The sequence below is a fragment of the Oncorhynchus gorbuscha genome, linkage group LG12 (genome assembly GCF_021184085.1).
Source record: "Oncorhynchus gorbuscha isolate QuinsamMale2020 ecotype Even-year linkage group LG12, OgorEven_v1.0, whole genome shotgun sequence".
NCBI lineage: Eukaryota > Metazoa > Chordata > Actinopteri > Salmoniformes > Salmonidae > Oncorhynchus > Oncorhynchus gorbuscha.
The window spans coordinates 60,827,948-60,845,874 of NC_060184.1; the positions used below are offsets into that span (position 1 = coordinate 60,827,948).

The window sequence follows — 17,927 nt, forward strand, 5'->3', positions numbered from 1 at the left end:
CCCCTTGACTTGTTCCACATTAATTAAGGTGTGCAGGGGGTGTATATGTGGTCTGTTGTACAATATTTTGATAAGAAGCCATTATGACATTTTCTCATGACATTGTTTCACTGGGGAAATGTTGGAGTCTGCTCTTGATGATACTGCAGTGGATTTTTCAGAGGTTACTGTTGACGCAGATTCCATGGTAATTATTGCCATTAAATTTGTCTACACTTTTGTGGACTGGAGTGATCAGACCTTGGTTCCAAATTTTGGGGAAGATCAGTGGGGTAAAGTACTTAAGTAAAAATACTTGAAAGTATTACTTAAGTAGTTTTTTGGGGGTATCTGTACTTTACTTTGCTATTTATATTTTTTTACAACTTTTACTTTTATTTCACTACATTCCTAAAGAATGTACATTTTAAATACTTAGCAGGACAGGAAAATGGTCTAATTCACACACTTATCAAGATAACATCCTTGGTCATCCTTACTGCCTCTGATCTGGCAGACTCACTAAACACATGCTTAGTTTGTAAACGATGTCAGTGTTGGAGTGTACCCCTGGCAATCCATAAGAAAATAAGAAAATAAAATGGTGCCGTCTGGTTTGCCTATTGTAAGGAATTTTAAATGATTTATACTTGTACATTTACTTATTTTAGCAATTACATTTACTATTGATACTTAAGTAAATTTAAAACCAAATACTTTTAGACTTTTACTCAAGTATTTTACTGGGTGACTAACTTTTACTTGAGTGATTTTCTATGAAGTTATCTATACTTTTTCTCAAGTATGACAATTGGGTAGTTTGTCCACTAGTACTACTTAAGTAGTACTTTAAAGTATTTTTTTACTTATGTACTTTATACCACTGGGAAGATGGCCAGAGCTGATGATAATGTTCAAGAGTTTGTGGTCTGTATATTTTATCATTTCGTTTAGTATTCCATCAACACCACAGGCCTTCTTGGTTTGGGGGGGTTTGCATTTCGTCCTGTAGCTCATCCAATGTCATTGTAGAGTCCAGTGGGTTCTGGTAGTCTTTAATAGTTGATTCTAAGATTTGTAAATGATCATGTATATGATTTTGCTCATGGATCTTTGTTATATATGGCCGAAAAAAGGTTAGAGAAGTGGTTTATCCACATCTCCATTTTGTATAGATGGCTCTTCGTGTTGTTGTTTGTTTAGTGTGTTCCAATTTTCCCAGATGGGATTTGATTCTATGGATTCTTAAAATACATTGAGCTGTTTTTTGACATGCTGTTTCTACTTTTTTCTTACTGTATTTCTGTAGAGTCAGGTTTTCTGGCTCTCTGTGTTTTTGGTTGGTTTCTCAATTTCTTTCTTACGTTTTTACATTCTTCATCAAACCAGGTTTTCTGCTAGAATTTGATATGTTAGCTGATAGGTCAAATATTATATTCAGGCTTCCTACTGCTAGGTTTACACCGTCACTATTACAGGGAAACATTTTGTCCTGGAAGTTGTCTAGGATGGATTGAATTTGTTGTTGACCAATATTTTGGGGGGTAGGTTTCTACACTACCCTTCTTCCAGCTATAGTGTTTCTATAACATGCAGTTTGTTCAGCTTTGATGCCTCATGGTTGAGTATTGCTCTGTTCAAGTAGATTGTGATTTTGCTGGGGTCTGACCGGGGTGGTAATTGGCTGATGGCGGATGTTCTGAGAGACTCTGAACAGTAGTCTACAGTACTACTGCCAAGGAATGAGCTGTAGGTGTACCTACCGTAGGAGTCCCCTGGAAGCCTACAATTTGACTATGTACAGACCCAGCGTGCGACAGAGCTGCAGGAGTTGTGACCCGTTTTTGTTGGTTGTTTTGTGGTAGTTGTATCTAGGGGGACACACCTTCAGGGACACACCTTCAGGGACACACCTTCAGGGACACACCTTCAGGGACACACCTTCAGGGACAGTGCATTCAGAAAGTATTCATACCCCTTGACTTGTTCTACATTTTGATGTGTTAAAGCCTGAATTTAAAATGGCTTAAAGTGAGATTTTATTTCACCGGCCTACACACAATGCCCCATCATTTCAAAGTGGAATTATGTGTACGGTCCCTCAGTCGAACAGTGAATTTCAAACACAGAATCAACCACAAAGACCAGGTAGGTTATCCAATGCCTCGCAAAGAAAGGCACCTATTGGTAAAGTAGATGGGTACAAAAAAGCATGGTGAAGTTATTCATTACACTTTAGATGGTGTATTAATACACACAGTCAATACAAATATAGAAGCGTCCTTCTTAACTCAGCTACCAGAGAGGAAGCAAACTGCACAGGGATTTCACCATGAGGTCAATGGTGACTTTAAAACAGTTACAGAGTTTAATGTTAATGTTACTTTACAATACTAACATAAATGACAAAGTGAAAAGAAGGAAGCCGGTACAAAATACAAAGGCTTATGTTTGGGGTAAATCCAAAACATCAAATCCCTGAGTACCACATTTTCATATTTTCAAGCATGGTGGTGGCTGCATCATGTTATGGGTATGCTTTTCATCGGAAAGGACTAGGGAGTTTTTTTATGATAAAAGTAACAGAATAGAGCTAAGCACGGGCAAAAAACTGTTTCTGTCTTCTTTCCACCAGACACTGGGAGATTAATTCACCTTTCAGCAGAATAATAATATAAAACAAAAGGCCAAATCACACTGGAGTTACTTACCAAGACGACATTGAATGTTGCTGAGTGGCCTAGTTACAGTTTTGACTTAAATCGGCTTGAAACTCTAAGGAAAGACTTGAAATGGCTATCTAGCAATGATCAACAACCAGCTTGACAGAGCTTGAAGAATTTATAAATAATAATATTGTACAATCTAGGTGTGGAATGCTCTTAGAGACTTAACCAGAAAGACGCACAGCTGTAATCACTGCCAAAGATGATTCTAACATGTATTGACACAGGGGTATGAATACTTATGTGAATGAGATATTTCTGTTGAAAAAAAAACATGCTTTCACTTTGTCATTATGGGGTATTGTGTGTAGATGGGGGGAGATTATATATTGTATTAAATACATTTGGAATTCAGGCTATATCACAACAAAATGTGGAACAAGTCAAGGGGTATGAAGGTACAGTAGGTGCTCCCCCCCCCCCCCCCCCCCCCTGTGTGCTGAAGGTGTCAGGTTCTTGTCCAGTTCTGGAGTTTAGGTCACCACAGACAAGTACTTGTCCCTGGGCCTGGAAATGTTTGAGCTCCCCTGCTAAGATGGAGAAGCTGTCTTCATTAAAGTATGGTGATTCTCTCCCACCCCCCCACAGGATACCATACGGAATCCCACGGTGAGGGACTACATTGACAGGAGTCTACAGGACACAGAGTTCTCCTCAAAACACATCCTCAACTTCCTGTACAACGGGCCAATAGAAGACAGGGACTATGACATGGCCAACTTTGATTGGAGGAATGTCTTCAACTTCACAGACCAAGTCATCCGTATGATGAACCAGCATGGAGAGGTGAGCTGGTCAGGACTGGGACAGGACTAGAGTGGGCTGGGCTGGGCTGCAAGCTATGATACATTTGATTCACAATGGTGGGGATTGACGACCATGAGACTATATTTTCGGAAACATAACCCTTGGTCTTTTGATTCATGGGTTTGATACTTTTTTTATAGCTTTTCACCAGAATCTGTATTGTCTTTCTCAATACAAAATGCCAAACGTCCAAATTTGCAGGTTTTCTCCACAAGAAAATATTGAGCACAGTTCTCAGTCCTGTCGCTTGTTGCTTTCTATAAACATGAATCGGTTCCAGACAACAACACCCACTCAATACACACTCTATGTGATATAAGCATACGATCGCTGTATGGCCTTTCAATGGCCTTCTAATTTGCCCCTTACTAAAGACATGTAAATCTGCTCAGGAGGGGGAGAGGGAGAACAACAAGCAAAGCTGTCAGTCTCTTTTGTACCCTACTAATCTAGTGGAGGGTAGAAAACCCACCCGGGCCTTTCTCCCTTCACTGTCTCTCCGAGGACACTCCATCTGAGTAGGCCAAACTGTGTAACTCACCCCTCGGCCCCTCAAAGCACTTTGGGAACAGTTCAACTCGCCCCTCGCCCCCTCGATACTAATCAGCGTAAGCAGGTAAGGCCTCTTGCCCCAGGGGTGGCAGAATGGGGTAAAATGGCACCCTGGTCCTCACTGTGTGGATCGCATGGCCCCTCTGTCTTTATCTTCCGTGAGGCTTACAGCACTTCAGTGTGACAGAGTAGACCGGCCCGATTTAGCCCAATTCGCTACAGCTGTCAGTCTTACCACCCTCTTTCAGCTCCGCCACAATGAACGCAGTCTACGGAATCCGATGGGCTTGTGTACAGCACAGCAATGGCATAGTCTGATTGAAGAGTGTAGCAACAGTTTTGTCATTGGAGGCAATTAGGGAGGGGTGATGCAAACTAATGAGTGTGTGTGTATGGTTTGTTATGCAGTCTTAATGAGTGTGTGTGTGCGCGTCTATGTGTGCATGTTTGTGTGTGTTTGCGTGCATTCCTCTGCATGTGTGTGTCTTGGTGGTTCTGTTTGTCTCAGTTCTTCCCCCAGGGCCCATGCAGGACCTCCATGGTGGTAATAGGTAGTGTTTTGTTAAATGGCTCAATCAGATGAGGAGCAGCTGCAATAGGAGGCCTGGTGGTGAGGTGTCAGAGTAGATGAGAGTGGATCTGAACTCGGGCCCCCTAGCCAACACTGGCCTTAGTGGCCCCTTACCCCCCCCCTAGCCCCCTGGATGGGAACCCATGTCCAAGTCCACAGTCCACAAACACTGGTGGCCCCAATTAGGACCTGATGGGGTGGTGTGTGTGTGTGTGTGTGTGTGTGTGTGTGTGTGTGTGTGTGTGTGTGTGTGTGTGTGTGTGTGTGTGTGTGTGTGTGTGTGTGTGTGTGTGTGTGTGTGTGTGTGTGTGTGTGTGTGTGTGTGTGTTATTCTTCCTCATATAGAAACCAAAATGTCCCACAAATGTTATGGTTCCCCCTTCCAAATTCAAGTTTATGTTAATACTTGGCAGTCAAGGTACGGTGCCTTCTAAAATTGATTAAATCGTTTTTTCCCTCATCAATCTACACACAATACCCCATAACGACGAAGCAAAAACATTTTTTTTCTCGCAAAAATAAATAAATAAAAACGGAAATATTACATTTACATAAGTATTCAGACCCTTTACTCAGTACTTTGTTGAAGCACCTTTGACAGCGATTATAGCCTCGAGTCTCATTGGGTATGAAGCTACATGCTTGGCACACCCATATTTGGGGAGCTTCTCCCATTCTTCTCTGCAGATCCTCTCAAGCTCTGTCAGGTTGGATGGGGAGCGTTGCTGCACAGCTATTTTCAGGTCTCTCCAGAGATGTTAGATCGGGTTCAAGAACGGGCTCTGGCTGGGCCACTCAAGGACATTCAGAGACTTGTTCAGAAGCCACTCCTGCGTTGTCTTGGATGTGTGCTTAGGGTGGTTGTCCTGTTGGAAGGTGAACCTTTGTCACCGTCTAAGGTCCTGAACGCTCTGGAGCAGGTTTTCATCAAGGATCTCTCTGTACTGCCCCGTTCATCTTTCGCTCGATCCTGACTAATCTCCCAGTCCCTGCCGCTGAAAAACATCCCCACAACATGATGCTGCCACCACTAATCTTCACCGTAGGGATGGTTCCAGGTTTCCTCCAGACGTAACTCTTGGCATTCAGGCCAAAGAGTTCAATCTTGGTTTCATCAGACCAGAGAATCTTGTTTATTTTGTGTGTTTTGACAAACTACAAGTGTGCTGTCATGTGCCTGAAGTGGCTTCAGTCTGGCCACTCTACCATGCTGTAGAGATGTTTGTCGTTCTGGAAGGTTCTCCCATCGCCACAGAGAAACTCTGGAGCTCTGTCAGACTGACCATCGGGTTCTTGGTCTCTCCCTGACCAAGTCCCCTCTCCCTCGATTGCTCAGTTTGGCCGGGCGGCCAGCTCTAGGAAGAGTCTTGGTGGTTCCAAACTTCTTTCATTTAAGATTGATGGAGGCCACTGTGTACTTGGGTACCTTCAATGCTGCAGAATTGTTTTGGTTGCTTTCCCCAGATCTGTGCCTCGATACAATGCAGTCTCGAAGCTCTACGGACAATTCCTTCGACCTCATTGCTTGGTTTTTGCTCTGACATGCACTGTCAACTGTGGGACCTTATATAGACAGGTGTGTGCCTTTCCAAATCATGTCCAATCAATTGAATTTACCACAGGTGGACTCCAATCAAGTTGTACAAACATCTCAAGAATGATCAATGGAAACAGGATGCACCTGAGCTATATTTTGAGTGTCATAGCAAAGGGTCTGAATACTTACGTAAATAAGGTATTTCTGTATTATTTTTTAAATACCTTTGCAAAAATTGTACAAACCTGTTTTCACTTTGTCATTATGGGGTATTGTGTGTAGATTGAAGATAAATATTATTTTTTTAATCCATTTTAGAATAAGGCTGTAACGTAACAAAATGTGGAAAAATGTAACGGGTCTGAATACTTTCCAAATGCACTGTACATAATCGTTGAATTTCTTTCCACAGTGTCTGATCCTGGATAAGTTCTCTGGGCTGAACGATGAGGAGCAGATGACCCACAGAGCTCTGAGTCTGATGGGGGAGAGTAAGTTCTGGGCTGGCCTGGTCTTCATGGACACCTACCCCTGGACCACCAAGGTTCCACCCCACGTCCGGTTCAAGATCCGCATGGACATCGACTCAGTGGAGCGCACCAATAAGATCAAGGACAGGTAAGTGTATATAACTCCCTAATGAATGAGTGGATTTGACCTTACCTTACGTACTCATCAGGGTTACTTTCAAGATCATGATGCTTGTATGAACTGTTTTGCAACATAAGCAACTCTTACTTGAAATGGGACTAATGGGATTTTCAGGTATGGTGCCCAGTGTGGAATTTGTCTTTGTTAGATAACTTAGTGACAAACATATCCATTTAAAAACAAATCCATTTCCAAATGCTTAAATGCAGATCAAGCCCTCACTTCCTTATGTCTCTCCCTCTGGCCACAGATACTGGGACCCTGGTCCTAGGGCCGACCCCGTGGATGATCTCCGTTACGTGTGGGGGGGGTTTGCCTATCTGCAGGACATGATAGAGCATGGCATCATCAGGACCCAGACAGGCAAGGACTGGCCCCTCGGTGTCTACCTACAACAGATGCCGTACCCATGCTACGTGGACGACCTGTGAGTGGCACACCTTAAGACACAAATGCCAACCCAAGGCCTGCCTGTCAATGTTAAATGTTATTGTTGCATTTAGAAATGGCATTTTTTGATGGTCATTTCTCATCGATTACCCCCATCATTTTTATATCCTCTCTATCTTCCTCCCTTTCCTATTTTTCGTCTTCTCTCTCTCTCTTTTCCACCTTTCCTCTTTCCCTTTCTTGTCTCGTACCACCTCTCCTCCTCTAGCTTCATGCTGACGTTGAACCGTTGCTTCCCCATCTTCATGGTGCTGGCATGGGTCTACTCAGTGTCTATGACCGTGAAGAGCATCGTCTTGGAGAAGGAGCTCAGGCTCAAAGAGACCCTGAAGACCATGGGGGTCACCAATGGGGTTCTGTGGGTCACATGGTTCATAGACAGCTTCCTCATGATGGCTGCCAGCACTTCCCTACTCACTGTGATCATTATGGTCAGTCCTAATTGGCTTCAAGTTGTAAATAACCAAAATGGCTAGTTGGTCAATGTTAATTCAAGTCATAGATCAGAGCCTCTCAGAAGGCTGCTGTTTTGAATGTACTGTTGTGACCTCTAGTGGAAGATTTGGAAAATAAGCTAGAACTTTTTACTTTTGTCCCCCAAATTTTGTAACAATCAATTATATGTGAATTCAATGTGTAACTTCTCCTTTGTGCATGACGCAAATAGGGATTCAATTCAAACCAATGAAATTCTTTATTCTGTCTTCCAGGGTGGTAAGGTGTTGAACTACAGCAACCCTCTGATCCTGTTCCTGTTTCTACTAACCTTCACCACGGCCACCATCATGCAGTGTTTCCTACTCAGTGTCTTCTTTAACAAGGCCAACCTGGCTGCAGCCTGCAGCGGTATCATCTACTTCACCCTCTACCTGCCCCACATCCTCTGCTTTGCATGGCAGGACCGCATCACCAAGGACGACAAGATCATGGCGGTGTGTAACCTCCGTATTAGTCCCTCCTGGGACACATGTACCTATCTTCATTCTTTACTCTTCTAGCTGTGTTTCAATATCCACACGAGCATATCACTTAGCATGAAGAAATGTATTCGCATTCGTTCTAAGTGTTACAGTATGTTAGCATGGACATTGGTACATACTGTGGCTTCTGACTCCTGACCCCAGACATGTTTTTGCTGTCTTACACCTTTAAAAAGACTAACATTTCATACAGTCAGTTTAGATAACAATCTCAACAGCTAACATCAGTTGATGTTCCTTCCGTGGCCTGTCTCTCCATGTCTGTCCTCTCAGAGCCTGATGTCCCAGGTGGCGTTTGGCTTTGGGACAGAGTACTTGTCCCGTTATGAGGAGCAGGGTCTGGGTCTGCAGTGGGACAACATCCAGACCAGCCCTCTGGAGGGGGATGAGTACTCCTTCCTCACCTCCATCTCTATGATGGCCCTGGATACTGTACTCTACGCCGTCCTTGCCTGGTACCTCGACAACGTCTTCCCAGGTAACCACCATGCTAATAGCCTAGGTACTAGTTTGTGCCATCATGCCACTCCTCGTCAGGCCATGTTTGGAGTCGACATGATAGCACGAACAGATCTGGGACCAGGCTATAATGCTATGACTCATGGCAGAAATGCATATAGTAAGTATGCCTAAATCAGTTACAAAAACTCATAATGAACGTCATAGAAGGAGTAATGTTGAAACTCAGCACCAGTTGGTTACTTTTGTACTTTTGGAGTTGATGTTCATAACTATTGGTCTTATTTGATGATTGGATTCTAAAACCAGCACCGCCTCCGTGTTTATTTCTGTTCTCCTATAGGGCAGTATGGAATTGGTCGGCCATTTTATTTCCCCATCCTGCCCTCCTATTGGCTCAACTCCAAACCCCCCAAAGCCAAAAGAGTTGGAGAAACCCAGGTTTGACAACCTGGTAAATCAGGCGGAAGAGAAGCAGAAGACCAATCATGAACCAGGTGACGAGCAGAAGACTAAGGCACCGGATGAGGAGCTGCCATCCTGCAAACACCAGGACAAACGAGAGAGGCTGGGGAAGGGGAAAACAGAGGAGGAGGAGAACAAGAAGAACCAGGAGGAAAAACAAAATGGAGAAAAAGAGGGTAAAAACACATTCAAATAAATCCACTTGTCTTCTAAAGAGAATAACTAAGTGGATTTTTTAAATATGTAAGTATCAGGACCATGGACTCTTTGTCTCAGTCCAGCATCTCTGATGAATCGCTGATGAGGTTTGAAACAATAGAGCTCTCTCCCTCTCTCTCTCTCTCTGTGGCCTGCTTGCCCGGCCCATAATGCTTAGCGGCAGGCAGTGTGTGGGAACCCGCTGTCCTTGAGTGTGTTTGCTCTCCAGGTCGGGTCTCAATACAGACTGACACATTGGTACATTTCCCTCAGTCAGAGTTAGTTAATATGTGATTCAGCTCCCGTTTGGTTCGCTCCCTTTCACACAGTCAAAGTGGCAGCATTCCTTTCCCCTGATTTCACCTTCACTGTTCGCCATTGTTTTTCTTAAGACATCTCATTCAATGGTGTATCAGCAACGATTTGTCAGATTAGGGATATGAACAGTGACTAGATAAAATAACGTATTTCAGGTCATGATGCAATGTGGTGGAAGGTCATGTGAAGTTGCTATTTTTGTGAGGCAATAATATCATAAACAGCTTTGTTACAGTTATTATTCACTATCAGCACAGACAAACAACAGTATTTCATAACCCTGTAACAACTGTGTAACAGCACACCCATTCCAGCCTTATCAGTGCACACTACTGTGTAGATGTTGTATAATATGAATGACACACTATAATACCCTGACAAGGTAAGCTTGTTGTTTACATCTATCTGATTGTATTGATTATATTGGATTCTATCTATTAATTGTATCAGATGTTGACCTCACAACTCCTATCCCAATGACCTTTAACATCTGACCTCCAACCTCTCACCTCTCCCCCCAGGTCAGCCCAGCCATGCCTACTTTGAGGGGGAACCGGCAGGACTGGTGGAGGGTGTGTGTGTTCAGAACCTGGTCAAGGTGTTTGGTAGGGGACAAAAACCTGCGGTAGACGGACTGAGCATCACCTTCTATGAGAGCCAGATCACTGCTTTCCTGGGGCATAATGGAGCTGGGAAGACCACCACCTTGTATGTCACCCACAGTCAAATGATTAAATTTTTGACCATCTGAATCAGTTCAGGGCTGTGTTTCTCAACCTGTGGTACCTTCTATCCCCTGGGATACCTGACCTATGAGCAGATTCTTTGGGCAGAATGTGATCAACCAAAATAGATTGAGAACCACTGGTTGGGGGACAGCTTTGTGACAGTAGGTGTAGTGACTATGACTGTGACAACTGGCCATGTGACTCTGTCTGTCCTCTGTCCCACTGTGTGGTCTCCACCAGGTCTATCCTGACGGGGATGTTCCCTCCCACCTCTGGGACAGCCTCCATCTATGGGAAGGACATCCGGACAGACATGGACACCATCAGGCACTCTCTGGGCATGTGTCCCCAACACAACATCCTCTTTCACCAGTAGGTGACCTCTTACAGTGCCTGCTGCCTCAGTGGGTTAACGAGTCATATAGACACAAGGAGTGATTAGATGTGGTGATGCATTTGTCTATTGTCTTTCTCTCCACCATGTCCATGTCTCTCTCTGCACACTTATTTTCTTTCTCTTTCCCTCATCCTCTCTGTCCATCTCTCTTAGCCTCTGTCTTGTCTCTCGCTCCCCTCTCTTCCTGCGTTAGTGCGTGGGGAGGGGGAGGTAAGGTGGGGGTACTTCCTAAACAGGTCTAATTTATCTCTGTCTATGGAGATTAAGATGTTGTTCTGTGTGTCTACAGGTTTAATAAAGACTATTTGGTCTGATGTGGGTATGTTGGGACAAGATCATAATGAAACAAGAATGTAATGCAAAAAGTATGTTGCTGAGTGATTCATAAAATCCCAACTTCCTACTCTGTTGGGGTGTTCCCCTCGAAGGAGCACATTCAGCAGAGTGCAGCTGCTCACCACAGTGTCTGTCTGTCTGTCTGTCTGTCTGTCTGTCTGTCTGTCTGTCTGTCTGTCTGTCTGTCTGTCTGTCTGTCTGTCTGTCTGTCTGTCTGTCTGTCTGTCTGTCTGTCTGTCTGTCTGTCTGTCTGTCTGTCTGTCTGTCTGTCTGTCTGTCTGTCTGTCTGTCTCTCTGCTCTCTCTCTGTCTCTCTCAGTATGACCGTAGAAGAACACATCCTGTTCTACAGCCTGCTGAAGGGGAGGTCTCTGTCTGAGGCTCAGCTGGAGGTAGAGAACATGCTGGAGGATCTGGGCCTGCCCCACAAGAGAGACGAGGAGGCACAGAACCTATCAGGTTTCACACACACACACACACACACACACACACACACACACACACACACACACACACACACACACACACACACACACACACACACACACACACACACACACACACACACACACACACACACACACACACACACACTGTTGGTCCTCGGGCACAGTTACAGTATATAGTTCATCATTGCTAGTTCTGTTTCACTGCCAGTGATGATGAAACAAACACTTCTTCTCATCTTTAACTTGTGTTTAGAGTGTCATAATCAAGATATGAGATACCAGTATTGTTGTCCTCTCTTAATGTCCTCATCTTCTCCTCTCAGGCGGCATGCAAAGGAAGTTGTCTGTTGCTATGGCGTTTGTGGGCGGTGCCAAGGTGGTGATTCTGGACGAGCCCACATCGGGGGTGGACCCCTACTCCAGACGATCTATCTGGGACCTACTACTCAAGTACCGATCAGGTACACACCAGACCTGGTTTATAGTTACATGTGTATTTTTATAGTTACATCTGTATTTAATTATTTGTTATTGTTGTTTAAATACTTATTTTTCTGTGAATTTGAGTATTTTCAAATACACAGCCCAAAACAATAACTATAATTTTGTTTGGATTACTGCAACTCGCTGTTGGCTGGGCTCCCTGCCTGTGCCATTAAACCCCTACAACTCATCCAGAACGCCGCAGCCCGTCTAGTGTTCAACCTTCCCAAGTTCTCTCACGTCACCCCGCTCCTCCGCTCTCTCCACTGGCTTCCAGTTGAAGCTCGCATCCGCTACAAGACCATGGTGCTTGCCTACGGAGCTGTGAGGGGAACGGCACCTCAGTACCTCCAGGCTCTGATCAGGCCCTACACCCAAATAAGGGCACTGCGTTCATCCACCTCTGGCCTGCTCGCCTCCCTACCACTGAGGAAGTACAGTTCCCGCTCAGCTCAGTCAAAACTGTTCGCTGCTCTGGCTCCCCAATGGTGGAACAAACTCCCTCACGACGCCAGGACAGCGGAGTCAATCACCACCTTCCGGAGACACCTGAAACCCCACCTCTTTAAGGAATACCTAGGATAGGATAAAGTAATCCTTCTCACCCCCCCCCCTTAAAATATTTAGATGCACTATTGTAAAGTGGTTGTTCCACTGGATGTCATAAGGTGAATGCACCAATTTGTAAGTCGCTCTGGATAAGAGCGTCTGCTAAATGACTTAAATGTAAATGTAAATGTATAAGTAATAACAATAATAATAAGTATTTGATAGTTTTTTTGTAAAAAAAATAGTCTACCAAATAGATTTGAAAGTATTTTCAAATACCTATTTCAAATATTATTTTTAAATTCCTCAGTTTAATGCATAGGAGTGTATTTGAGTCAGTGTATTTGAGTTTTTTCAAATACTTTCCAAGTGTATTTACAAATACATTATAATATTCAACTACTTGTTTTTTTCAAATTAAGGTTATCTGAATACTTCAGGTCAAATCCACTGTCTTATTGAAAAGTAATTGGAACACACTACATTATTACTACAAATTATGTGGTCCTCGCTTTGCTGCTATAACAGCCTTCACTAGATGTTGGAACATTGCTGTGGGGACTTGCTTCCATTCAGCCACAAGAGCATTAGTGAGGTCGGGTACTGATGTTGGGCAATTAAGCATGGCTCGCAGTCGGCGTTCCAATTCATCCCAAAGGTGGTCAATGGGATTGAGGTCAGGGCTCTGTGCAGGCCAGTAAAGTTCTTCCACACCGATCTCGACAAACCATTTCTGCATGGACCTTGCTTTGTACACGGGGTCATTGTCATGCTGAAAGATGAAAGGACCTTCCCCAAACTGTTGCCACAAAGTTGGAAGCACAAAATCGTGTAGAATGTCATTATATGCTGTAGCATTAATATTTCCCTTCTTTGGAACGAAGGAACCTAGCCCAAACTATGAAAAACAGCCCCAGACCATTATTCCTCCTCCACCAAACTTTACAGTTGGCACTATGCATTGGTGCAGGTAGCGTTCTCCGGGCATCCACCAAACCCAGATTCATCCGTTAGACTGCCAGATGGTGAGTGATTGATCACTCCAGAGGGTGCATTTCCACTGCTCCAGAGTCCAATGGCGACGAGCTTTACACCACTCCAGTCGACACTTGGCATTGCGCATGGTGATCTTAGGCTTGTGTGCGGCTTCTCAGCCATGGAAACCTATTTGATGAAGCTCCCGACGAACAGTTATTGTCCTGACTTTGCTTCCAGAGGCAGTTTGGAACTCGGTAGTGAGTGTTACAACCGAATATTCCTACTGGATGGAGCAGGAAAAACAGCTGATTAACTGGAATTTACCAACATCGGAAATGTATAATATCAAATGCCATCTCATAATGCTAACCCTATATAACTCTCTCTCTCTCTCTCTCTCTCTCTCTCTCTCTCTCTCTCTCTCTCTCTCTCTCTCTCTCTCTCCTCTCTCTCTCTCTCTCTCTCTCGTCCTCTCTCTCTCTCTCTCTCTCGTCCTCTCTCTCTCTCTCTCTCTCGTCCTCTCTCTCTCGTCCTCTCTCTCTCGTCCTCTCTCTCTCTCTCTCTCTCTCTCTCTCTCTCTCTCTCTCTCTCGTCCTCTCTCTCGTCCTCTCTCTCGTCCTCTCTCTCTCGTCCTCTCTCGTCCTCTCTCTACCTCCCCAGGACGTACAGTGATTCTGTCCACTCACCACATGGACGAGGCTGACCTGTTGAGTGACCGTGTGGCCATCATCTCTCAGGGTCGTCTTCACTGCTGCGGCTCCCCGCTCTTCCTCAAGAACTGCTTCGGTGCCGGGTTCTACCTCACCCTGGTTCGACGAATGAAATACGAGGGACCCAGGACCAAGGTGGGATGGATACGATCTCGGAAAGAGCCTCTAAAGTGTGTTGTTGTTTGTGTGAGAGAGGGAAGTGTGCGTTAGGGTGAGTGAGTGCTTTCATTGCCTAGACAGAGGTGCGTGTCATCGATGCCGTTTTCTCGTTGTCCTAGATGAAGTGTGACTGTACTGATGAGTGTTCGTGTAAATGCTCCACCTGTACCACGTACAAAGAAGAGTCACCTCAAGCCAAAACCCCGGGCAGACAGATGGACGGTAAGGTTTTCATTGAGGAATTGAGGTGACATAAAGTATACGGGACCATAAAGCCCCTTTACACATGGCCACTTTCCTCACTAGATGTTACATCTGTGTATGTTCTGTATGTATTGTAACATACTTGTAACAGGTGACATAGCCAGAACCACAGTGTTGGTTCCACCACTAGTGTTGACTCGGTGTGTGTGTGTGTGTGTGTGTGTGTGTGTGTGTGTGTGTGTGTGTGTGTGTGTGTGTGTGTGTGTGTGTGTGTGTGTGTGTGTGTGTGTGTGTGTGTGTGTGTGTGTGTGTGTGTGTGTGTGTGTGTGTGTGTGTGTTTCTCCCTACTAGGTGACTTGTCAAGCATCACAGGGCTGGTCCACCACCATGTCCCAGAGGCCCGTTTGATCGAGGCTATCGGCCAGGAGTTGACCTACCTGCTGCCCAACCAGAGCTTCCAGCCCAGGGCCTACGCCTCCCTCTTCAGAGAGCTGGAGGAAACCCTCTCTGACATCGGCCTCAGCAGCTTCGGGGTCTCCGACACATCACTGGAGGAGGTGAGCCTATATTCAGTCACAATACATCAGTCCACTGCATGTTTCCATGTTTGATGGCCATGTACCATTGCACTTTCTTTTTCTCTTGTAGATATTCCTGAAAGTGACAGCGGACGGTGAAGCCAAATCTGGCAAAACTACACAAGGTAATTTAAAAAGAAGAAGATCTGAACTGTATGTCTTTTATAAATGGTGTATTGTCTGTGATGTTCTGTGTGTTGGTCTGTATAGTACTGTACTGTGATGTTCTGTGTGTTGGTCGGTGCAGTACTGTACTGTGATGTTCTGTGTGTTGGTCTGTGCAGTACTGTACTGTGATGTTCTGTGTGTTGGTCTGTGCAGTACTATACTGTGATGTTCTGTGTGTTGGTCTGTATAGTACTGTACTGTGATGTTTTGTGTGTTGGTCGGTGCAGTACTGTACTGTGATGTTCTGTGTGTTGGTCTGTGCAGTACTGTACTGTGATGTTCTGTGTGTTGGTCTGTACAGTACTGTACTGTGATGTTTTGTGTGTTGGTCTGTACAGTACTGTACTGTGATGTTCTGTGTTGGACTGTATAGTACTGTACTGTGATGTTCTGTGTGTTGGTCTGTACAGTACTGTACTGTGATGTTCTGTGTGTTGGTCTGTACAGTACTGTACTGTGATGTTTTGTGTGTTGGTCTGTACAGTACTGTACTGTGATGTTCTGTGTTGGACTGTATAGTACTGTACTGTGATGTTTTGTGTGTTGGTCTGTACAGTACTGTACTGTGATGTTCTGTGTTGGACTGCTCCATCTGTGATGTTCTGTGTGTTGGTCTGTACAGTACTGTACTGTGATGTTTTGTGTGTTGGTCTTTACAGAGCTGTGCTGTACTGTGCTGTTCTGTGTGAAGACTGTACAGAGCTGTACTGTGATGTTCTGTGTTGGACTGTATAGTACTGTACTGTGATGTTTTGTGTGTTGGTCTGTACAGTACTGTACTGTGATGTTATGTGTGTTGGTCTGTGCAGTACTATACTGTGATGTTCTGTGTGTTGGTCTGTACAGTACTGTACTGTGATGTTCTGTGTGAAGACTGTACAGTACTGTACTGTGATGTTATGTGTGTTGGTCTGTGCAGTACTATACTGTGATGTTCTGTGTGTTGGTCTGTACAGTACTGTACTGTGATGTTCTGTGTGAAGACTGTACAGTACTGTACTGTGATGTTATGTGTGTTGGTCTGTGCAGTACTATACTGTGATGTTCTGTGTGTTGGTCTGTACAGTACTGTACTGTGATGTTCTGTGTGAAGACTGTACAGTACTGTACTGTGATGTTATGTGTGTTGGTCTGTGCAGTACTATACTGTGATGTTCTGTGTTGGTCTGTACAGTACTGTACTGTGATGTTCTGTGTGAAGACTGTACAGTACTGTACTGTGATGTTCTTTGTGAAGACTGTACAGTACTGTACTGTGATGTTCTATGTGAAGACTGTACAGTACTGTACTGTGATGTTCTGTGTGAAGACTGTACAGTACTGTACTGTGATGTTGTGTGTTGGTCTGTACAGTACTGTACTGTGATGTTCTGTGTTGGACTGTATAGTACTGTACTGTGATGTTCTGTGTGTTGGACTGTATAGTACTGTACTGTGATGTTTTGTGTGAAGACTGTACAGTACTGTACTGTGATGTTCTGTGTGTTGGTCTGTACAGTACTGTACTGTGATGTTCTGTGTGTTGGTCTGTACAGTACTGTACTGTGATGTTTTGTGTGTTGGTCTGTACAGTACTGTACTGTGATGTTCTGTGTTGGACTGTATAGTACTGTACTGTGATGTTTTGTGTGTTGGTCTGTACAGTACTGTACTGTGATGTTCTGTGTTGGACTGCTCCATCTGTGATGTTCTGTGTGTTGGTCTTTACAGAGCTGTGCTGTACTGTGCTGTTCTGTGTGAAGACTGTACAGAGCTGTACTGTGATGTTCTGTGTTGGACTGTATAGTACTGTACTGTGATGTTTTGTGTGTTGGTCTGTACAGTACTGTACTGTGATGTTATGTGTGTTGGTCTGTGCAGTACTATACTGTGATGTTCTGTGTGTTGGTCTGTACAGTACTGTACTGTGATGTTCTGTGTGAAGACTGTACAGTACTGTACTGTGATGTTATGTGTGTTGGTCTGTGCAGTACTATACTGTGATGTTCTGTGTGTTGGTCTGTACAGTACTGTACTGTGATGTTCTGTGTGAAGACTGTACAGTACTGTACTGTGATGTTATGTGTGTTGGTCTGTGCAGTACTATACTGTGATGTTCTGTGTGTTGGTCTGTACAGTACTGTACTGTGATGTTCTGTGTGAAGACTGTACAGTACTGTACTGTGATGTTATGTGTGTTGGTCTGTGCAGTACTATACTGTGATGTTCTGTGTTGGTCTGTACAGTACTGTACTGTGATGTTCTGTGTGAAGACTGTACAGTACTGTACTGTGATGTTCTTTGTGAAGACTGTACAGTACTGTACTGTGATGTTCTATGTGAAGACTGTACAGTACTGTACTGTGATGTTCTGTGTGAAGACTGTACAGTACTGTACTGTGATGTTCTGTGTTGGTCTGTACAGTACTGTACTGTGATGTTCTGTGTTGGACTGTATAGTACTGTACTGTGATGTTCTGTGTGTTGGACTGTATAGTACTGTACTGTGATGTTTTG

General features: G+C 44.3%; 1 protein-coding gene across 1 annotated transcript in view; it reads left to right on the forward strand.

The window, feature by feature from the left end:
• The window catches only part of abca4a (ATP-binding cassette, sub-family A (ABC1), member 4a), a 55,172-nt gene that overhangs the window by 19,765 nt on the left and 17,480 nt on the right, over positions 1 to 17,927 (forward strand). Inside the window, 16 exon segments of the mRNA XM_046292511.1 lie at positions 3,294 to 3,491; positions 6,585 to 6,790; positions 7,074 to 7,250; positions 7,482 to 7,704; positions 7,984 to 8,205; positions 8,527 to 8,731; positions 9,056 to 9,132; positions 9,134 to 9,353; positions 10,215 to 10,401; positions 10,662 to 10,793; positions 11,473 to 11,612; positions 11,926 to 12,063; positions 14,273 to 14,457; positions 14,601 to 14,703; positions 15,037 to 15,242; positions 15,334 to 15,388. Coding sequence (XP_046148467.1) covers positions 3,294 to 3,491; positions 6,585 to 6,790; positions 7,074 to 7,250; positions 7,482 to 7,704; positions 7,984 to 8,205; positions 8,527 to 8,731; positions 9,056 to 9,132; positions 9,134 to 9,353; positions 10,215 to 10,401; positions 10,662 to 10,793; positions 11,473 to 11,612; positions 11,926 to 12,063; positions 14,273 to 14,457; positions 14,601 to 14,703; positions 15,037 to 15,242; positions 15,334 to 15,388 — 2,674 coding nt within the window.